This window comes from Mixophyes fleayi, chromosome 7 (genome assembly GCF_038048845.1).
Source record: "Mixophyes fleayi isolate aMixFle1 chromosome 7, aMixFle1.hap1, whole genome shotgun sequence".
NCBI classification, from domain to species: Eukaryota; Metazoa; Chordata; class Amphibia; order Anura; family Limnodynastidae; genus Mixophyes; species Mixophyes fleayi.
Window position 1 is genome coordinate 31,141,265 of NC_134408.1, and position 24,688 is coordinate 31,165,952.

The window sequence follows — 24,688 nt, forward strand, 5'->3', positions numbered from 1 at the left end:
AAGCAGGGAAGTAGAGTAAAACATTTGTGCAGTAATGCACCTAGATTGAATGTAAAGACTTATGTATGAAAAGCAATAGTTTATGTTTGGTTAAACTTCAAGTAGTAAAAAGAATTTGGTCTTCCATTAAGTCTTTTGTGGCACATTGGACCTTAACCATGTTTTGGAGGTTCTAGTATTGGAGCATTTTGAAACTTTCATATATATCTCACTTAAATGGCTGACAAAAATATTATTTTTAGTAGCAGTTACATTTGCCAGGAGAGTGGGAGAACTTTAGGCTATATGGTGCAAAGAACGATTTTTAAACAATCATACCGATAACGTAGTTCTACGAACAAATCCTGACTTTTTCCCTAAAGTTGTTTCCATTTTTCCTATCAATCAGCATTTAGATAGCGCCACCAATTACACAGCGCTGTACAGAGAATGTTTCCATTCACATTAACTAGCTTTAATTTTGTCAGCAGCCAATTAATCTACCAGTATATTTTTGGAGTGTGGGAGGAAACTGTAGGAAACCCACGCAAACATGGGGAGAGCATACAAACTCCACCCAGATAAGGCCCAGGTCGGGAATCATGATCCTGGCGCTGAGATGCTGAAGTGGTAACCTCTGTGTCACCATGTTGCCCTGTCATCTCTGCACCCACAGCCAATGAAAGTGAAAAACTACTGCATACTTTAGACCATGTCAGAGCCTTTCCATTCTCTAGTTTGGAGCGGAGAAGGGAAAGGGGGGACATGATAGAAACTTTCAAATATAGCAAGGGTTTTAACAAGGTACAGGAGGGAAACAACCTTCAAAGGAAGCGAAGTATTAGAACACGAGGACATGCAGTAAAGCAATTTGAACATGTTTGGGATAAACATAAGGAATCCTTACAAAGAACTAAGGATCAAATAGGGTTTGAGGTTACCATAGGTTACAAAATGGGCAGACTAGATGAACCAAGTGGTACTTATCTGGCATCAAAATCTATATTTCTATTTCTCTTTAGGGCAAAACAATTCAGGAAGACTGATCAATTACTTGTCTTTCCTGAAGGACCACATCAAGGGCAGGTTCTGTCCAAAGACACGATCACAAGATGGATTTGAGAAGTCATTACACAGGATTATAAGAGGAAAAGAAGGCACATTCTACAAGGGCGGTGGGAACCTCTTGGACGTACATGCTTCAGCAAACGATCTCTGTAGAACAGCAGATTGATCAGTGCTTCACATCTTTCTAAAACAATACCTTCTAAATGTGACAATTTTGGCTCATATGCAATTTTGAAGGAAAATCCTTGACCAATATTGTTTTATGTACACTGCATTATTGGTGCCGAGTGGAAATAAGCAAATATACTTACCATTCATTTTGTGTCCTTCAAGTATTCCATGTCAGCCCTAACATTCCCTCTCTTGTTATCAGTTTGCATATTTCAGAGACAGCTTGGGAAGTTACTCAAAGACAACAAAGTTAACAGGACTCACACTATATAACGTTTTCCCGTTTCCACCCAGAAGACCAAGGGTTAAACCATTCGTTATGGCTTTCATGGAGCACTTCAAGGAAACAAAATTATCGGTAAGTATAATCTGCTTATTTCTTAGCTGCCCATCTACAAATCGTTATTACCTTTTCAAAATCTCTCTGGAGGTTGCAAAATGTGGCTGCCATGGTAGCTCATGACACTATGCAGAATTATAAAGCAATAATAGCAGGCAGCTTGAACAAACCAAGGAAAAATTGGTAAAGACCAAAATTCTTGTTACACCTTGCCACAGTGATTTTACATGGCATTGCTGCTTACATGTCTTTCACGGGATGGGGAATAAATGTGTATTCCAGTGGATGCGTCTTGTAAATACTGTGTCACGGTTTATTATAAAACAAATGAAAACTAAATAGCAATGCACTTTAAAAATGGTAAACAGGATGAAGCGATACAAAAAATGATAACTTATAATTGTCCCAAATTAACATTTGCAACTTAAAAATATAATAAACGCTTTTGGAATGATATCTCCGGGGAGTACAAAAATAACACCTACTGGCTAGAGAAGGGTATTACCTGTAGAAAGATAAAGGACAGGCGCTGCAGGAGAAGTAACAAAAATTATGCCATTTAAAGTTGTTTCTTTTACATATGTCTTTATGAATCATACTTGCAACTGTTCCTGATTTTTGAGTATTTTTCCAGTTCTAAAGGAGTAACATTAAGCATTATAACAATTCTGCTCCTGCCTCCTAGAGGTGCGACGGCGTGGAAGCACAGAGCCTGCAGCTTTCTAATGGTCCTGAAGCGCACCAATTTTTGGTGGCCACATTAGAATGTCAATCAAGCAGAACTCTCACGGCTAAACGGGATGGGAGAGTCCTTTTAAAACAGATCAAATGCACATCACACATACAATATGGAAAAAAAGAAGCACTAAGATTCCGTTAAGTATTTTTTGTGTGGATGATTACTGCTTTGTATTAAGTTGCTGGCCTACATAAGGCTAGGGCCATATAGTCTATTTAAACAACGAATAGCTGGTCCCCTATGTGACTACCTACAGATATAGCAGTCATACATTGACATAACTTCCTAAAGTTGCAGTAGACCAAGATATGTACTGCAGTCCAATGCAAAAAGACTGCATGAAAGTCATTTAGGATCAACATCACCTATGTTGCTTATTACAAACACAGTAACAAAAAATGTTTTTTAATTACATGATAAAAAAGGTAAAAATTTGTTTCATATTAGTATATGGATATTTGTAACTCTTTCTATACAAAACAAGTTGGGTTTACAACCTGTAAATCATAGAGGACACCTAAATGTTCTTGAATCCATTTAGGAACTTCACATCATTACATTGTGCTGTTGGGGCATCCTGTTCCTTCCACTATCTAACTAAGCCTGTGGTATTCCTACTTGCCTCCTTCCCTTAATTATCTCATGGTAATGCTCTTCTAACATGCAGCCCAGACTTTGTTAGCATAATCAAGCTGGACAGGTCACATCCATCCACAAGATCAGCACACCCATCTCCTGAAATCATCTGTGCCACTATTAGTACTCCCATGACTTGATTGGCTACAGGTTCTTCCCCACTCACTTCATAACTGGGGACACATAGATGAGCAGGAGATGATTAATAACATAAAGGTGCTCTGACCCTAGTCAAACACACCTTACAAACACTTTTCATTGTGCACAACATTTTTCTTAATTGAAGATTCTACTTCCTTAGGCTGGGTACACACTGGAGCGTTTTCATCCAATAATCGGGCAATTCACCCAACATAGGACCGTTCAGTCAGAAGTCGGGTTAGGGTGTACAGTGATACGGTGGTCGAAAGTCGTTCCAAAATGTCGATTGTTGGCTCATTTGACTGGCCGCACTGTTTAATATTTTCCAACCTAACGATCATGTAGTGTGTATAAGTTTCCGATCGATCCACTAGCAACCGTCGATAGTTACTCGAACTGTGACTCCTTCGCTCATGACAATATACCTGTGAAAAGTCACTGCCCGGGTGGTCAGTCTTTCGTTAATCGTCTAAAACGTGTCTAGTGTGTACGCATTAATCGTCCGAGCGATCGGACCTTCGGCCGAAGGTAAAATCATTGTAGATAACACGTCGGTCGGAAAATTCTCCAGTGTTTACCTAGCCTTACCTTCAAATAAATTATGAAGTGCTCACAGTTCAAATCTCTATCTAAAATACATGTCACAGTACAGGTTTCAATATCAGTCAGCTATTGGAAAGACATTGGTCACATTTCTGATTAAACAGAATTCAAGATAATTCACAGAGACTTCAATGAGAACTCTTTATTGGAAAGGTACAAAACCAGTCACAGCAGTATTATATACAGCAATAAATTACTTTGTGGCTGTCAGATAAGGAGAAATTGGTGCACACATACAGTACACAGGATTACGGTCTTGACAAACAAACATAAATCCACAATTAACTTGGATATATCCCAATAATTTATTTTTTATATATATATTTATATATATAAAAAAAAGCAGCACAGGAAAAAAAATAAATATTGAAATTAGCCTACTGAAAAACAAAACAAAAAACACAGAGACAAATCAGAAGGCATTGAACTCTACAAATGATCTCTTTTCTTACTGACATAAAAGCAATATGAATGTCTTTGTGGTGTGTCTTTACCCAAGATGCAAAACAACAACAAAGTATAAAAAGAGAGAAATAAATCACATTTTAAAAGGAGCATAAACAAATGATGGTATAATAGACTGTGAAATTATGTTTACATCAATGGTATTACACAAAGTCACAGCTCTGGATCATTTTATATTATCAAATATAAATGGTAGCAATAATGAGGTGCTTTCACTCTTACAAACAAGTGCAATATAACATTGTAGACGCGCTTCCACCGTACAATCACTTTTTCACTTGAAATACCATAGTTTTGAATATTTGTTATGGGGGAAGGAAAATTAAAAGCCGAGGTGGAGAGATATGTTTGAGTTAAGCTTAACACTTAGTTCCCGTCATGAATTGTGAGCATTTTTAATTTACTACAAACACCCAGCACCAGACAGGTGAAATACATAGAGTGGCTGTTTTATAATAGAGACAATAGAACATATTAAAAAGTCTCCAAAACATAAACAGAACCCCCCCTCCCACCCCCCCAAAAAACAAACGAACAAAACACTCACAGCAGCATCTTAGCATTTACCAAAAATGCACCAACAACTACACTGAAACAGCAATTGGGCATGTTGGTTTAAATATGGACTTGAAGATTAAGGCGAATGCACCATTTAATAGTTCTGAAGTGATATTAGCAAAGTCCATGGTATTTTACACATTACTGGATGTTCTGTGGCATTTCCTAAAGTAATGGAAATAGAACATGTAGTTTTGGCAATCTGTCATTTGTACTTGAAATACACAACTCTAAAAACAGACTAAAAGGAAACACCACAGGTGTTTAGAGACCATCATTTGTGGAAGGTGTACAAATCTATCAACCCATACGGGCCAAAATATGATTTTACATGGAGATACTCTCACATGACAACATCCGAAGGCATCATTGTAGATACATACATATATATGACAAATACCTGGAAACCCTAAATGATCATCAATTAGGAAGAAAATGCAGCATTTTACCCCCAGACAAGTGTTACAGGACAACATACAACAAGCAGAACTACTCGACTTGAAATCGTTCAGAACCTAGGCAGACTATGAAGATTGCATTGGGCCACAATAGCAGTGTGGACTGAACGTGCTGCAGGTTAGAGCAGGGAATTTGAAGATTCAAGGGGATGACAATCATACTATGTTGATACAGATTTTTATCCATGATTTACGGGGTTGGGACAATGGGCATCTTCTTTTCTCTAAAGCACCTTAACAGTCAATGTCTATTTATATATCCATTCACCAACAGCTCAAACGCATTACAACAGGTTATTTAGGTTATACATGTATGTTAAGGCATTCTTGGATGTAGGTTAATACTGCAAGTGCAATTGGTTCTTTAGAGTGGGGTTCCACATTCAGATGACTATTACAGTGTATATCCTCTTGCATCCTTAACCAAGTAGAATGCTTTATATTTCTAACTTCCTTGCTACCATTTCAGCCACGCTTTTCTATCATACAGCGGAGTAGTTTATTTTAACTGCCCACAGACGCAACATAAAGCTGGTCTCCCAGTAGAAGCATTTCCATTTTAAAGAACATGTCAGAACTGTGTCGTCTCCATGGGCAAATCTGCCCAATAATATAAAGATGTGGCTGAAAGAGGAAGGAGGAAGCTAAAGAGATGAAACAACTTGTTAATAACAGGAGGGCACATACGAGTCAATACATTATTTTTTCTTAAGTTTTACAACCCATAAGATCAAGTCAGATATCCAACATTTGCAGTCAACTTGACTGATTACTCTAAGTTGTAGCCAGTGTTAATGAATATTGAGATGGACCGATGTGCTAGGTGCCCAAGTGTTTGAACAGCCAGACATTCTAGTCCCACAACTGCGATCATTAACCCACCAGCAGGAACCTCAGATATGTTGTAACTCGCTGTAGCTTTTTAGGTGATGTATTAACACTTTAGAATAAAAATGGCGTGTACATGGGGACAATATTATGAAATCGTTTTTAAGCAAGATAACTTTTACGGCATCTCAACAGGCCGATACCCCGAGCAAGGTTCCTGGACAGTAACACATTGAGAAAGGAGTGTAGAGGGGACATGGAAGAAGACCAAAATTCAACAACACACACAAAATAAAAATATAAAAAGGAGTAAATCTTTAAAATAGCATTACATATAATAGATGGAACACAGTTGTACAGTAAAAAAGAAAACAGAGGAACATTAACCCCTTGCACACCACAAGAGCCCAAGGTCAGGCTTCACTTGTGGGTTGTTGTAGTATACAAGGGGCTATGATACACTTTTTCCCCAAACAATTTATCATTTTGATGTCAATTCTGTCTGGCGTTTAGAGATTAAGAGGGAGGATTTTCTTTCCTCTTACCCCGAAAAATATCTTCACAGTAACCCATATGTTTGCATTGTCTTCCAATAAAGAACTGCATAATTAAACTTCAAAGAAACAATTAGATTTTTTTTTCCCCCTTAAAAAAACCTCTGTATGATAAAACTTTTTTTTAATCTCTCTTTAAATATTTCCATATGTTCCTTATGGATATCCAATATGGATTACCTACCATTACCATGGTATCAACAGCATAATGACGCCCAGGTCCCTGTTCTCCCTTTAGTTTTTTTGTTTGTGTTTAGCTTTTTTTTCCTCCCCAGTAGGGGAGAAGGAGAGGAGTCACTGTTTTGGGCTAGCAATTTCGTAGCCAAAGTCATTTGGCACACGTCAAATAAATAGGATTTTGAAATCAAAAACGTAACAAGACATAAACAACACATCTTTGTGCAGCAGATTGCTGTCACATCTTTGTGATATAGAATCAATTTATGAGGTTCTTAAAAATGGTTTAAAGACCTTAAGCTAGATTTACTAAGCTGTGGGTTTGAAAAAGTGGGGATGTTGCCTATAGCAACCAGATTCTAGCTGTCATTTTGTAGAAAGTACTAAATAAATGAAAGCTAGAATATGATTGGTTGCTATAGGCAACATCCCCACTTTTTCAAACCCGCAGCTTAGTAAATCTAGCCCCTTGTGTGGCCACTTACCCTAACTCTAGGGTTTGGACAGGCCAGGCTCCGTGACACAAGTTCCCGAAAGGGTAGGGCTTGTCAGAAATAGATGAAGGTATGATATTTCATTTAGACGGCAAACACAACTATTGCTGTCTTTTAAAGGCCTACCTTCTGGTTGTAGAACTAAACGTCTTGTAATGATACCCAGGGAATTTGACCGACTAAAAATAATGGTTACAACTCAGACACCTTCAAAAACAAACACTGCTCCAGCAAGCTCAAAAATCAACTTTTCATTGGAAATTGATGTGCATTGCAGAGAGGATACTACTGAAACACTCCTGTAGGTTTCAGAGCAGTAAAGTTGAATTGGACGTATACAGGAGGTTATGAACATATACAGATGCGACAGACAACGTTTAATGAGTGGAAACATAGAGGCTGCTGAAGTGCAACTCTTTAGAACAATGGTATTCAAAGAAGTTCTACTTTAAAAGGGGATACAATAAAAAAGTTCACTGGCTTATTGATATTTTCATGATATATCTTGTTATCTACATCCATGTAGCCTATAGCATTTACCTAACCAGTTCATAATACTAATTACCTGTTTGCAGCATATGAAGTTACAGACCACTAAAACTGAACTATAGAAGCTCGACAAATAAATAAAACAATAAAAACTGAGACTTTGAGCAAAATCTTCGTAATAAAAGAACAGCCATAAATTATACAATTCTAACATTTGTTTAAACATGGTCTTCAATTAAAGAATTAAGACAGTGTCCTTTTGGTAGCATCTAGGTTCATATCCAGTATTTCCCGCATGGGCATATGCACCATGATAGCAGCAAATTAGGGTCTGAGATATAAACAAAGACATACACGTTCTTTCATCAGAGACCGCCAGGCTTACTTTCTGGCCCAAGACCATGATTGTATGTGCCAAAAAGAATGGACAGCAAAGTGATCACAACATGTGCTGCTGGCGAGTTCCGAGTGTCTGATAATGACAGAAATGGAAAATGCATTTACCATAGTTCTCAGATTACTGCACACAAATACATATCTAACTATTGCCCATAGCCATCATCTCCACAAAAGCACCAAACTTTTACACTGCTTAAAACACATTCTTAATCATCTGCTTTATTAATCTCTGTCAATAGCCCTCTACTTCCTTGTCACCTCTCACACATAACGTACACAAACATCACCAACACCACATTCGGATGTGGCAGGTAAAACGCCACTTCCACAAATCAACATTTATGTTAGTGTACAGTACACTGTACAACACTTCTGTCATGTTATGTACCAACAGGGTATGTGCAGTAAGAAAATGTACATTATAATCCCAATTCCCAAGATGATTCTGTCCCTCTAAACCTCCCGCCTCAATCTGTCTTACGATAGGCATTCCCCTTTACAAACTGTGATTGTAATAGGAAACCAACATTACACTTGTAACCTGATCAAACAAGACAATCTCGTTTTATATAGGCAGCAGGATGTCAAGGTTGCTGCGTTTTTTATATAATCCATCTTATGTTCTTTGTATCCTTAAATAAACTACTAAAGATAAATAGCATTTATTTGTCTGTTCTATGCTTTCTATTTGCCAACGTTTGTATAGAAATTTCAGGCCACAATTGAGGCACTTACTTTTGCATCTTTATTTTTAGCTTCTACCTAACAATTTCAACTATAATTTTACTGCTTCTTGGGGAGATGTACGGTGTTAAAAATGGGGTCTACCCTTAGACAACTGCCACTGTCTCCCAATAATCTAACCCATTTACTGTTTAAAGTATTTAGAACTCTCTCGTCCATGTTGTCTGAAACGTGTAACTTTTTTTTTTTTTTTTAAAGACAACTACAGTACATTCTGAAAACATATTTTCCCTTTAAGGTTTACCTCTACAACATACCTTTCCAACTGCATATCTATCACTGCAGCAGTGCACAGTTCAAGCCAAAATAACAATAAATAGTTCTACAGACACCTACTCAGTGCCCAAGAAAGACTTCAATAATGCGCTGATGAAAGCCTAGTTAAGAAAATGGCCCAGAATATCTTTAAGAAGTTTTGCTTTAAACCGGCTATAAAAACACATTTTACCAATAACTTTCTTCATTACCTTCAACACTATATATTCATTTCTAAACAACACTAAGCTTATAAAAGTAGAAAATAAACTAAACAAACCACCTACATCACAATACACTTCTTTCAATAGTCCTAAAATCTGCTCATCATAAAGAAACACTTACTGGAACCATCAAAGCATCTCCCTTTGCATTTAGCTGTCACCACAAGAGGTACAATTCTCAATCAGTCACTATAAAATAACCAGCTGACAAGTATTTTAATATTTCATGTATAAAATACAATATAGGTGAAGTGTTGGTGTCAAAAAAGTAAATAATTGAAAACCACATATTTACAATTTCGAACCAAGAATTTAAAACTCTTTTCGCTGAAGATTTAGACTTTTTTTCTAATTGGTTAGAAAAACGTAACAGTGTGAAATCAAATTGAGGTCTACATAGATTTATGTAGTTGAATAGAGAACTGAGAAACCAAATCAACACCGGTGCACTAGAATGCACCTGTAAAGAAGAAGCAATTTAAATTAAGTGTTCATGACATCTGATTGGAGAACGGGAATTGTACTAAAGAACACCACTTTTTTATACTACCATAAGAAACTTAACTACATAAAGAAATCCTGAGTTTCGATAGAAAAGCCATTTTCAAACCACCAATGAGATGAAACAAATTTGACTATGTCATCACCCAAGAAAACATGAAAGGTGCAGCGTGTACCCCCCTCCCCACTGACAAGACCATGTGCCCACATGTAAACTAATACACCCCTTCCCCCTAGAAAATTTACAGGTTGATCATTTTTGTTCTACTTGAAAAATATAAATAAATAAATTAAAAAAGTGGGTTAAGCCGCCATTACTTTCCTAAACGTTTGTTTATGAAGGGTCTGAGGAGATCCATAAATTTAATATGAGGCCCAATTGATAATTACATTAAAACAATTACCCTCATCAGAATGCAATGAGCCAAATTCCCTGGTACAATTACAAGGCCATAGTGCTTTGATCTTGTGTGTTGTTGCCTCTACGCATCATGTCAGGGTGGGCAATGGAATAAAAGGCAATGCCTAACATTCGGATAGGCAGGAAAGGAACTGAGAGACAATGCAAGTGAATCTCATAATGTCCCTTTTAGAACAGGCTGCTAGTTCTCGCCTTTCATAGATACTAGGATGCCGCAGAGAACGGTATGGATGCCGATATGTCAGCAGACTTCACGATGGTGATGACACTGGTGGTGGCAACCTTGGTCGGGGTGATGGGGCCTCTGGCGACTGTGCGGGCAAAGGTCTGGAGGGCTTCGTATTTGGAACGTAGAGCATCTAACTCAAGCTTCATGCTGGAGTTCTCCCGCGCCAGCTTATCCACTTCTTGTTGCAACTCCACTCGCTGCCTCTCCAGCTCCTCTTTCTGAGTGACACGTTTTACTCGGCAGCTGGCGGCGTAGCCACGGTTTTTGAGAGTGCGCCTACGCTGCTTTAAGCGGATGATATCCTCTTTAGAGAGACCTCGGAGGTGCTGGTTTAGCTCCCGCACCGACATGGACACGAGTTCATCGTCACTTAACACTGGGGCGTTCTCTCCCGCCTCCTTCTTTACCTGTACAGGGTAAGCCACAGATTACTACAAATCGGCCAAGTAACCTAGTATTCTCTTTAGCATAAAATTATTGTAAACAGCTAAAACAAAAGATCATAACATAAATCTGTGTTTTTCATTGTTTAACATCGCAGGCCTTTTATAAACCAGACAAAATGTGTTGGGGGAAAAAAAAAAGAGACAAGATGAAATTGTAGTAAAAGTTCAGGCTATGTGATGTTTTCTTTATAGAAGGCCAACAAAATATTAACAGACCAAAAAACAAAAAGTTCAATTCTCAGATTTCATGTTAAATAATGAAACTGCTTATGACAATAAATTATACAAAACATGGATAGATTTTCAGCTTATTAGTGGGCTCATTCAGACCCATCCGCTTTTCAGAGCATTACACATATTAATAAATGTATGAAAACCAGATTAAAAATAGGCCCAATACACATCAGTGACGCACTTCCCACAGTAGAGTTCTAATATTTTAGCAGGTTTAGAGAGCTTAGTGAACGCTACCAGTACAATAGACTGTATTAGTAAAGGTGCAATGCACCGAAAACGCATGGAAAAATGCATTAAAAAGGCATCACTAAAATGCCACTAAAGCTCACGTTTTCAAGTTGACATATTTTAGAAAAATTCCCAGCGCACATGTGTGATCACGCCTGTAGTCCAAATGGCAGCTTGCACAAATCTGAACAGACATGGAAAATTGCAAACATGAAGATTATGTCTACCCCTAGTGTGCAGACTATAAAAAAAGTTCCTGCCTAAAAAGGAGTTTCCCAACTTTAAAACTCAAATGAGATCCTCTCACAAATCGCTGTATTTCAGTAGGGTCCTGCTACAATAGCTGTGACCGCTGCAGTTCATATTTGGCGCTGCACTTTCTCTATGTATCAGACCTCTCTGCTACGCATAAAACTGTTCACTGTGCATAATTAGCACTTGATCAAGTTGGAATCTAACGAAGGTTTTCAAGTGCATAGAGCACAGCTATCATTATGCAAGAGAACTTTAGCATCGTTTAATACAAAATGACGCATACTTACGAACTTCCGAAAACTTTAAGGTGAAAACTCTGTACAACATAGATGTTATGTCTCATTCTCTAAACCGAAAACAACCCATATGGGAATGAGTCCCTACCTTGTCAGCTATCCTCAATAAAATATTTTGTGGAAGCCAAGCACCTCCAATTGCTGCATACCACTGTGACCTATCATTCATACCTAAATGCTGGGCTTTACTAACAGAGGCTCACTCATAATGCCAACACACAACCACTTTAATACTAAATGCACATTACACTTCCAGGACTATTCAATGCATCACTTTTTCAAGATGGCCTCTCCATGAATAGCGATACAAATTATATATCCACACTGGGCCAACTTTTGTGTAAAAATGGTGGTGGTGAAGGGGGGTTGATTTTTTTTTTTTTTTTGTAAAAAAAAAGTTTTTCGGGATTCATTTACATCTATAGCGGAATGCACGTTTGAAATATAACAGGACACACAATGCACCACAAATGAGGAGCTCATCTTACCTTTAATGCCTTGTTTGGTTTGAGATTAGTCGTCATAACCTGTAAACAATCACCAGGACAGAATGGTGCAGAAAAAGCAACTAAAAAACACAAAACAAAAAAAAACAAAAAAAAACAAACAAAAAAAAACAAAAAAAAAAACAATACAGGTCTAGTTAAAGATCAATATTTTTTTTGTGTGTTTTTATAAAACATTGTATATTATACACACATACAACATCAACGTCTCCTGTCAAGATAGGCAAGATTAAGACTCAACGTCACAGTAACTGAAATGGACTTACCATAGAGATAAATAAATAAATTGGATAACACACAATAAGTGAAGCTTGGGAAAATGGATGTCAACCTGAAGCTGAAAATAGCACGCTGAGGTGTTGAGATTTCAGCAAACCTGGCCGGCTAGCAAATAATGGAGTGAAAACCTGCAGCTGCCCATCTGAAACCGTACAGTGGCAAAAATTAGAGGTCGGGAACCACCCCCCTGGCAATCATACAAACAGCACCGGAACCGGATTCATCCCTCCTCACAATATGACAATGTCACACTGCTAATTACAAACCCGGCATTTAAATCATTGATGAAAAGAAAATGTAGCTGAGACACTACAGATTTCCCAAGGATGGTTGCCATGGAAACCATCAAAAAGCAGCCAACTTAGAGACTGTTACCATGGAGACAAAAGAAGGGGGGAAAAGAAGAAGAAGAAGAAGAAAAAAAAAAAAAAGAAAGGTCCAAGTGTGCAGATGACTTGAGGGCAAGTCCAACAAAGGCACAGAAGGAAAGGAGTGAACCATCCCATTGATAGCACAGAGGTGGGTGTGTTGGGAAGTGAAGCACTCAAAAGATGAAAGACTAAGATCTGATAGTGTCATAAACCGATCAGATCAAAGAGCAAAACTGGAACACAATAAAAATGGTTGGTATGCAGTTACTGGTTTGCTGGGTAAAGGTACTGGTCCTTCATATTATTAACTTGCTTTAATGGTTTGATTACCAGTTTATTTATTTATTTTTGCCACGGTGTGAACCTGGTAATCCTAAAGGATTAGCCTGGCACAGGAATTTAAGTGTTTACTTCCTTTGCTGTGATAGGAATCAGAAATTAAAAAAAAAAAAAAAAAAGAAACCCTGGATGAAGAAAGTCATTACTAACTACACACCCCGCTCACAGCTGGCTAGCCGGGGAAAGCTCATAATGAAAGGAAAAGTGCCACAAGCAGGATCACAACAAAACAAGTGCTGGCTTTAATTAACAGCAAGATCACCATGTCTTGTCCTACCAGCGAAAGATATGTCATTGAACTGATCTCTTAAGATATTCTCTTCTGTGACATGATTCAGATAAAAAAAAGAAAGTGCTGTAACAATCTAATGACTGTACGCTGAATACCAGTTATCATTTTCAAGTTTAATGCTACAGTACAAATAGATCTGCATCCAGTTAGAGGAAAACACCAATGAATAAAAGGTGCTTCAAGAATAATATGGACGGATGGTTACAGTAGAAAAAAGCACATGATAAAATGCATATCAAAAATATGATCACTATTTCCTGTCACTTGTTACACTTGCAGTGTATTTTGACCCTTGGAGGGCATATGCTTTAGTAATACACATTCCTATATATTAACAAGCATCTCTGTCACCATGGTGGGAAAAAAAATAATAATAAAAAGTGAGATTGGAAAATCCATAGGTTTCCCTGCTGTCAAACTGCAAACCTTATGTCCATCAACAGGCCACTGACAAGTCACAAGAGAGTCTAGAAATCATGGGAGTTGTTTAGCACTTGGAAGATCCCTGGACAGAGGAGAATGGCTCATATAAATAAGACTTTCTAGTTAAGTGATCAAATAGGTTAAGCTTGCCTAATGTAACGTAAACACAAGACTCACACAAACATACACACTACAAATCATTGCAAGGCCTGTGACTTGTATCACTCTGCTATCTCATTTCTCCCTATGACATTACACAAGTACATTCCAAGCATGCCCAGAATCCCGCATTGCAAGCCTTTGGGTCCTCACCTGGTAGAGAGACTGTGACCTGGCACGGCGCTTAAAGTGTAAATAAGCTGGAGGAAGCTCCGTTCCCTGTAAAGACATTGCATGAGTACATCCACTCGCTCACACAGAAGGAAGCCACACTGAGGGAGGCCCTCCAATCACTGTGTGACATAGCAATGCTGTGACTCATCGGCTGTTTACAGGCTTTGCAGAGCTCACATTCCCACAGACCAGACCAACACTCCCCTGTCTCCCACGTGCTTGTAGCTGCAAACTATAGTAATACATAAGGAAGTTCCCCTGCCTCTGCATGGAAACCTTGCTCTGTGGCATATGGCAGCACACAGCCTTGTTTACTATAAACTTTTTCTGCCTTAAAGAAATAAGAAAAAAAAGAAAAAGAAAAAGAAAACAGACTAGTTCTCTTTTAGATAAATCCCCAGACATTACACCACTGAGGTTTTTAGGGAATTTTATATAAGAAGTAATGCATTGCAATTGCTTAGGGGAATTTTGCAGAGTATGGCAGATGCACAGCAAAGCACTTTCAGAAATTCTGCAAGTCATGCTTCTTAACGATTACATGTGCTTGGGAGCAATATACATAAGCAAGCTATTTTCTCTCATATTAAAGGGACACTAACCTGGGGTTAATCATACCTAGCAGAGGGGACTATATCTATCTATCTATCTATCTATCTATCCATCCATCCATAAACATATATATATATATATATATATATATATATATATATATATATATCTATATCTATATCTATATACACATACACACACAAGATATTTTTTACATTATACAATGTTGCAGGCTACTACGTTATGTCTGCTATACCTTTGCCTAGTCTATATCGTATTTCTCTCACGGCCTGACTGTGCCCCCAAGTTACTGTATACCCCACCCCAAATTCTGTTACAAGTCTTACTGTGAAGCCATGCCCACTGTGATGGGATTATAAACCCTCAATGTGACTGGCAGAAGGGACCAGAGAGCTGTAATGAATGGTGAGCTCTGCAAGCAAACTTATTAGCACCATCAAGTATACTAGATATGGGAAGCCAATATAATTTTATACATTCATTCATCCCTTAATATTCACATTAGAAAAATGCAAATGGAAGATACAGTTACGAATACCCACTCTTTTCAGTTTTTAAAGCTGGTACAATACATGAAAAACACACTGTGCCTTCTTGTCATGAGAATGTAGCCTATCAATTCACTAGGAACTTATGACATCACTGAAGCATGTCTACAAGGTGCAATATGCCTCTGGGATGTTGTCAACAGTTCCGAATGCATTAAAAAGCTTTGTTCTAATGAATTTTGGTTGACCTTACAATATAGCTGGCTCCACCCTGTCTAGGATGACGAAAACACAGCCCTATACTGCTGTGAAGTGATCTCTTTCACTTAAAGCTGCACTACAACCTAGCGGAAGATGGTATCGCCACCAACCCCTCTCCTAGCTGAGGACCAGGGGCTGCTCAATGCAGGTTGTCCTGGGCCTTCTCCATTCCCGTTATGGTCCCAGCCTAAAACCATTTACAGGTGGTTAACTTGATTGATTTGACTGTAGTAGTCCCTGGGCTCAATTGCACCTTTATTAGATAGTAGTGTAGCTTTAAACACCATCATCAAAAAAGTTTCTGTTTGAAGCTAGTTGAAATTGCAAAGTGAACACAAAGGCCCCAAAACTTTACTAAGCACTGAAATAAGTAAACATATTTAAAATATTTAAATCAATAAAAATAAATGAATGAATATATATATATATATATATATATATATATATATATATATATATATATATATATATATATATATATATATATATATATTAAAAAAACTGCTTATTTAGACAGAAAAATTCTGACAGCTCCGGAGGAAACACTGTGACATACTTCTCATATGACTCACTGCTGGACTGGCCAATAATTATAAGCTTGCTGCAGTAAAGAGGCATAGAAGGGAAAGCATTGAAATATAATGAAAAAAACTTTCAGTGGAAATAAAGATGATATAATACAAAAAGACTTTGGGGGGGTTTCAGCCAAATAGATAAACTTAATTATAGAAAATATGCAAAAGGCGTGCACAGAAGACGCAAATGATGGAAAAGAACGTCTATTATTGACAATCCTCATACCTCGATGTGTTTTATATTCAACTCAAGTCAGTCATTGTTCACAAAACAAACTTTCACCAGCAATGATTACACCAGTAACTGCTTGGTTTTAGTGAACTCTTCACACAAACAAAGTGTATAAAACAGTAAACAGCATTAAAATGTAATTGTGTTTTTTTAGTTAATTCGTAACACAAGCCACTGACTGAGACACTTGCTAGCACCATTATAGAAACTAGGCTAGGTACACACTACAGTGTTTCCAACCAATTATCTGGCCAATCCCCTGATAAACAACTGTTCAGCCTGGTAGCGCATTAGTGTGTACGCTTACACGATGACCGATAGTCGTTTCAAAGCACCGATCGTCAGTTCATTTGGTTGGTCAGTGAAACTAATAATCTTGTTCCAATCACCTTCAGATCCTGCAGTGTGTATGACTCACAATCACGATATCCATAGAGTTTACAGAGTCATGGGGGTATATTTACTAAACTGCGAGTTTGAAAAAGTGGAGATGTTGCCTATAGCAACCGATCAGATTCTAGCTGTCATTTTGCAGATTGTACTAAATAAATGCCAACTAGAATCTAATTGGTTGCTATAGGCAACATCTCCACTTTTTCAAACCCGCAGTTTAGTAACTCTAGCCCATGGTCTTTTCAGTCAATGCCGATAATGAACATGTCCTCGCGAATAAATGTAGAGAATGCTGTAGATGAAATAATTTGTCTGTTCGTTCTGAGACTGAATATTTCATTTCAGAGTCACTGAAGCTAACAAACTTTGTAATGACATGTGGATAGCTATAACAAGGCAGTTAATCAGTGAAACAGGAATGAATGAATAAATGGATATTGTGCTGTCATCCTCTAAACGACTACAGGACCAGATGAAGAGCACAGATCTGAAGGTAAATCATGTATAGTGTGTATGCATGTATCAGCAGACTGATTGGAACTTCAGTCATTTGTAAAATATTTGATAACAAATTAGTCGAAAGTTTTTGTAGTGCGTAACCAGCCTTAGAGAATGAATGATAGTCACTCCAAAGCACCGACCATCATTTGTTAAGATTGTTCAGCAGAACTATAAATCTCGTTCAGCTATGGAACGACATCCTTCCAATCCTGCAATTTGTATATATACTCATGATCAGGATCTCCATATCGTTTACAGAGTCTCGATCTTTTCAGCCGACGGTTATCACAGATGAAGGTCTGAAGGTAAATCTTTTAAAACATGTATAGTGTGTACACATGAATAGGCATGCTGATCGTGACTTTTTTATTGTTTTTTACAGTCGTTAGTAAAATCGTTATAGATAACACATTGGTTGGAAAATTGTGCAATATGTACCCAGCCTAAGTTCTATAACAAAAAGATTTTTAAATAGTCATCCCTTATTTGTCCTGACATGGCCAGGGGGTTCTCTAAAGTGAGAATGATCAGAGTCCAGTTTATTTATAAATCAGGTACGTACCTGGGATAGTATTAACTTTAAGATATATTTGCCATGCAAGTTCCAGGACACTCTATCCTTCCTGGTGAATTACACTGGTATTTATAGCTTGATGCAATAAAAACAAAACAAAAAACAAAAACAAAACAATAAACTTTAACGCATGGTCTATGCAACATACACAAAGGGGCATATTCACTCGGAAAAGTAACGTGGTTTGCGCACTATTACCGTTATTAGTGCACGTAATTCCCGTTATTACGATAACTTTAACGCCAGCTTTCAGTGACAGATGTCCAGCAAAGGCCATTATTCCTCCTATGAGACCACTTCTTCGTCAAGAAGACCCTTACCTATCTGCAATTCAGAGGAGACGCAACAACATGGCAAAAACCAAAGTCTGTTTGTGTGTTGTGATGACTTGTAACCTGCTCAGTTGTAAATTATGATGGATATGCAACTGCTTTTTAAGTAATAATAATTATATTAACATGTTTTCCATGTCTAGTATCACAGCCTATAGTTTATTTCTAAATACAGCTTTGTTTATACTGTGTAGTATCCCCATCTGTTATCCCATGGTATTGTTAAAGGTATGTGTAGCAAAAAGACCACATCTAACCCCATCACATGGCTCTGCTGAATGGACATTGGCAGAATGGTCAAAAATATTAATTTCTTAGCACCAAAAAAATGTCTCTGTTAGCCTGACTAACAGCATCATCTCCAAAATAATGACAGGTAATATGGTCTATAAACCTTAATGCACAAAGTGCCGACATTGGAACAAGCTATTGTTATACTGAGCAGGAAAACAGAGTGAATACTGGGCCTTTAATAAAAGGAAATACTTGTATATAAAGGGCAAAAGGATGAATCATTGTTTACACACTTTACCAGTTTGTACAAACCTTTCCAAAAGGACAAATGATTGGCAATATAAAACTAAAACAATGCAATACACTAACACCAAATAGAAGATAAAATAATTATCTTCACTGTAACACAAAATCCAGAAACCTGCATTTCACCAACGACAGGAAAAATAAAAAGTTCTAATGGACATGCCGATTCATGTGTACACACTATACCCGTTGTACATGGTTACCTTCAGATCTGTGGCCTTCATAAAAACTGCATGTTACTGTGTAAAAAACATAGGCGTTGAAGCACCTTTCTTTTTTTGGAACCGTGTGAAAGAAGAGGTGCTTTGGGGGGACTTTTTAGGAAACTCTAGAAAACCGTTCCAAAAAACAGCCTGCGGGACATACCCGTAGAGTCACAGTGCACTCACTAACAGGCAGATACACTTGATTGCATTATACATATTTTAATGCTGTTACATAACCAGCATAAAACACTTGTACAGTAAGTGAAGAAATCCAGAAATTAAATTTGGGGCACAACTCATATAAATACACAGATCCCAACAATGAAAGAAAGGATCAGTAATGCATTCAAGAACCAAATGGGAACAATTCCCATAGCGCACTGGTTAATCGGCAGAGAAAATGTACAAATCACAGTCCACAGTAGCCACCAGCAAGCTCTTGAGCTGGGGTACACGGGAGGCGGTGATCCCCATACACACACAGGGAGAAGACAGCATGTTGAACAATCGGTGTAGCAGCCCACACAAGAGAGGTCCTGCTCTCCCTGCAAGAACCTTTGCAGCTCCTCTGGACTCCTAGACACCAACTTCTCCAGTGACAGGTGATGTCAGAAACCCTTGCTGCTCCATACTTAACTAAAGCAAAAATTGTACTTACTCCTGCTCCCCGAGCCTGTGAGCCACATTGGGGATTTGACAATGCTGCTAGGAACTTGTAAAACAGCCACTCTGAGCAACAAAGATGACCTATTGCTTTGACAGCTACAGTGTCGATTGTGAACCCCCAGGAATAAGGGATCGGAGGAGCAGATGCAAGAACATTTTCTTATTTTATCTCACCTAACTCTAAAAACTAAACTTTTATTTTGGATAGGGCTGTTCTTTAAGCCTTGTAGAGAACAGGGCAATAAAATCACTTACATTTTTTAATCAAATTCCCTAGTCAACACCACCACCTTTCCCCAGCAAGACACATCACAACATGGCTGGACAACTATTTTGTTGCTCAAAAGTGACCTTGCCCCAAAGAAATTACTAAGCTCACATTTCCTCTAATGTTGTTTTACATTATGATCATAAAGCAACTTTAAATAGCTCAGAGTATAGTAGAATGTTCATAAACACACTGATATTCCCTTGTAAGTGTGGTGTCTATCAAGGACTCTGTAAAGACTTTAAAGTCTAGCAAAGAAAGCCCAAGTTATAATTATAGGATTCATCAAGGATTATATCTCCATGCTAATGTACATTAGTGAGTTCCCCCATGCCAATATACAAAGATGCCCAAACTGTGTCACCAAACCAGTATGCCCACCCAGTGCCCTAACAGGCCTTATCACCATTGCTACTGGTGTTGTGAGGAAGGAAATGGACAGCATGGCAAAGTTTGTTGCCGAGGGAAGAGTTGGAGCAGATAGGGCAGGGAAAGAGTGAGTGAACACTTTGTTGTTTAAAAAAAACATAAAAACAGTTGCACAAGAAAAGATGATTAACAAGGAGGAGAGATGTCTATGACCTTTAACTTCAACTTCACCTACACAGCTAACTGTGAGCCCAAAGAAAAAGCATGGGCGTGGTGCAAGAACGTGACTAACTTTTATAGGTAGAAAAGAAGACTCATCGGTCTGTGTCCACACCTTTACACAGGCATCCACACACAAAACCAAAAACATACATTTCTAAAGAGGTACCTTAATTTAGCTAACAAGTGAATGTACTCATAAAACACACACAGATGTCTGTGCACAGGATGACCTTTACACATGGAAAAGCTGATTACTTCTCTTAGAAGTGTAATGGTGAGACTGACTGCAAATATGTGTATGATTAACTCATTTTTAACCCCTTAGCCACTAAAACAAGAACACAAATGCTCATGGATTTGGTGATATGCAATAATTATTAATATATTTATTTGTATACAAACTATAGTCTGTTAAATTACCAACAGAGCACAGTAGTTCTGGTTATGTAAGTGACAACAGCTTAACACTAATGCAACAGTTTGTCAATATGACCCAAAATGTGACATGCAAAGTCTAACAATATCTAGTAAAGCAGTTAACAATAGTAACAAAACAGAGAGTAAGACAACACTAGACCATTTATATTGTGACAAGACAGGGCATGAAGGGAACAGTAATAGAGTAGAAACTGCCACTTCTAAATATAAATATAATGCTAAAGTCAGAATCTCTTCATAAAACATTATACTATAGACATTTATCAGGTCATCTCAAGTCACATGCGCATGAGAAGGGGGCATGTCAAATACAATTTTTGATTGCATTCCCTACAGCAGGGCTAGGCAACCTGCGGCTCTCCAGGTGTTGTGAAACTACAAATCCCAGCAGGCCTGGCCAACCTGTGGCTCTCTCGATGTTGGGAAACTACAAGTCCCAGCATGCCCTGACCGCTATCAGCTGACTATCTGTTGGCAGAGCATGCTGGGGCTTGTAGTTTCCCAACACCTGGAGAGCCACAGTTTGTCCACGCCTGGACTACACAATCACAACCACCATAACCCTTCAGTCCTTGCACCAGATGATTACCTGGATGATGTGCAACCAGTTATGCTCAGTAATGTAATTAATGGAATCCATACGATTTAAATGAAGGTGGCTGGTCCCGTGTTGGGCCGAGTGGTTTCCATGCAACTGAAAACCATCCATTAGTGCACAGTAAATACCTTATTGTTCAGTACTGCTTAACATCTAAGCATATTACAAAGAACCTATAATGAGAGAAGTGCATACATATTTTGGATTTCTAAACAATGTAGAGCTTATCAAGAACTTTCTCAGGGAAGACAACTATATTGGAGGCCATTTACGAAACACACAATGGTTAAGATTCCTGCCAAAGCACATAGGTTTATGGAGCAAATTGTCAGGGTTTGCTGTGGAGTATATGTTTGTATCGGTTAATGTGAGGAACTGGTCGGAGTGATGTTGTTCCTTTCAATGTGGGTGGAGATAATGTCTAGTCCTAAAATATTAATGGGACACATCTTCCACCATCCAATTGCACTTTGGCAGAAAAACAGGGAAGGTTTGCCCAACGTAAAACAAAGTTTCAAACAAACGAAAATGCTACATGTAAGAAAGACAATCTGATGTCTCTTCACTCATTATTAATTTAAGCAAATAGCTAAACCAAGCAGTGAAACGTAAGTTTTATTTAATGGAAAGGGTAATTCTAAAGTGGAAGGAGATGGACTTTTTTCATCTCTCTCCATACTACAAGTGTGCATGTCTGCCAGAGCACCGAGTAGTTAGTACAAATGATCTCAATTCTATATTCTTCTAGACATCAGCAAATGAGAGAAGAGAGGGTTGTCCTATGTACAATCAACTCAAGTGGCAAGCTTATCACACTGCCTGTGTGCGACAGTATAAAGACAATCTACACTTCCACTGTCTCTCTCTCAGGCTCAGTCATTAATCATAGTGCTCAATTACCTTCACAAACCACTCACAAGAACTAATTAGGCTTCTAAACTGTCCCATATAACCAAACAGCACAGTCGATCATTTTAATTGTAAATAAACGCAAGGCAATAACAGTTTCACTTTTGACAATCAGAAATAAAAATTTGCTTTCCACACTGTCAAAGTCAAGTAATTGAATGAAAGAAAGTATATTGATTCATATTGTTTTACCGTGCGTTTGCGATCAGTACGCCACGTGTCATGGCGCAATTGCACGATAAATAACGCACGCATACACTCGCACTTACACATTCATTTGTATATAGTTCATTTTAGTTCCAATTCACAGTCGTTTATGAACAGATGTTATTAGTTTATAGTTAGATATTTTAAGGTTATTTGTACATGTTAGTGAGACCTAAGGTTCAAGTCACAGGAAATATATCATGTCTGGTATCATTCTAATCCCCTATTTATCTGCAGACGTTCGGTTCAATCGCCGAAAGGATCGCTTCTTGCGTATGCTAGTTATGGATGACAGGGAATAAATTATTAGAATGATATTGTCTGTATAATGCTAATAGACCAGTTTAAACTAGTTCTTGGCGGGAACATTAGTATTCATCTTCTGGAGAGCTGACCCCCACCCTTGGAGGGTGTCGTTTGAACTGACCTATGGACTGCATTACACTGGACCTTCCTGAAGCCTGATCCTATGGAAACTTGCCAAGTCATCTGTACTGTATTTACTGTAACACCAAATGTATATATATATATATATATATATATATATATATATATATATATATATATATATATATATATTGCTCCCTGGAATCAGCTTGGCAGTCACTCTGACCACAGTCTTCAGGACTGAAGGACTGTCTAGCTGGATCCAGCAGAGCGCAACACCGCGTAGCATATGTATCGGCTGTACTTATTTATTTAACTGTTATTCTTTTTGCTTTTGCTAAATTGCTCGTGCTTTGGAACCACACAAATCGCATAGACAATGGTTATTGGAAAACGATGAAAAAATGTTAATAACACAAACTCCATGCTACTGTAAACATCTTTACGTTCTATCCAAGTATCATAGAGGCTAATGTGTTTAGCTACAGTGTTCCAAAACTAAAAGCTTTAATAATGTATGGTAATTCACACATCCATAGAAAATACTTGGGCAGAGCTTCTATGATTTCAAAGTCAACATTTTAACCTCATAGTTGTATTTGGGGCATACAAAACACTATGAAATAATAACACAAATAATTAATAATAAAAACCAGACTTTAGAAGAGAAACATGTTGAATGGTCTATGTCAGTGTTAAAGAGGTGACATATCAGTTCTATCAAAAACAAAAATGTAGACATAAATAATATGTATATGGTGCAAAAAAAAAAAGTTATTGCATAATACTGGAGTTAAATAATAAAGTACAAACTCTTGCCCATATGAAGGCACAAGAATATTGTGTGGGTAGCAAGAAATAAACAATAGACAAGAGATGTCCCTTATGTTTCTCAAATCCAATCTGGTTCAGTTTTAATTGATTTGTTTGTTAATAGAAGTATTTTTATATTGGACTTTGTAAAGTATAGGCAACTAATATAGGGATAGGCAGAGCAGACCTTTTACAAGGAAAATTAGTCAAGTTCAAAACGGAATGTAAGGGTGAATGTCTGGTTAGAACACCAGTAAGAAGTGAACTGCAATACTCAATGGGGGAAATTCAATTGACAGTGTTACTCATGAGAATAAAGCGGCCCACACACTATTACCATTAGTACGGTAATTGCAACACTGATTTTTGCTCGCAGCTCTGAGAGCCGCAAGGAGAAATCCATGTTAAAATTACCGTATTAACGGAAGTAGTGCGCGGCCCGCGTTGCTCTTACAAGTAAACTGAATTCCCCCCATTGAGGGAGATTATGAGTGCATGAATTAGAGTGTGAGTCGGTGAGTTCTGTCAGAGATGCAAGAGTTCTGGAAATGTTCAGTAGATGCATGTTAAGGGATTTGGGGACAGACTGGATTTGAGGAAAAAGGACAGTTGTCACTCACCGGACTGTGAGTGCTTCTTCCCGGACATTTAGGAACCG

The 24,688-nt window shown here is 37.9% G+C and overlaps 1 protein-coding gene across 3 annotated transcripts in view; it reads right to left on the minus strand.

Annotated features, from left to right (window-relative positions):
- Nucleotides 1-3,804: 3,804 nt before the first annotated feature.
- The window catches only part of MAFK (MAF bZIP transcription factor K), a 34,665-nt gene continuing 13,781 nt past the window's right edge, over nt 3,805-24,688 (minus strand). Inside the window, exons 1-3 of one of the 3 annotated variants that reach the window (XM_075179572.1) lie at nt 14,458-14,586; nt 12,424-12,503; nt 3,805-10,880 (exon numbers count right to left, since the gene is read on the minus strand). In XM_075179572.1, coding sequence (XP_075035673.1) covers nt 10,449-10,880; nt 12,424-12,459 — 468 coding nt within the window. In that variant the 5' untranslated portion in view covers nt 12,460-12,503; nt 14,458-14,586 and the 3' untranslated portion in view covers nt 3,805-10,448. Of the gene's footprint in view, nt 10,881-12,423; nt 12,504-14,457; nt 14,587-24,688 lie in introns of those variants that run through there. The other 2 variants (XM_075179571.1, XM_075179573.1) reach the window with 2 other exon arrangements.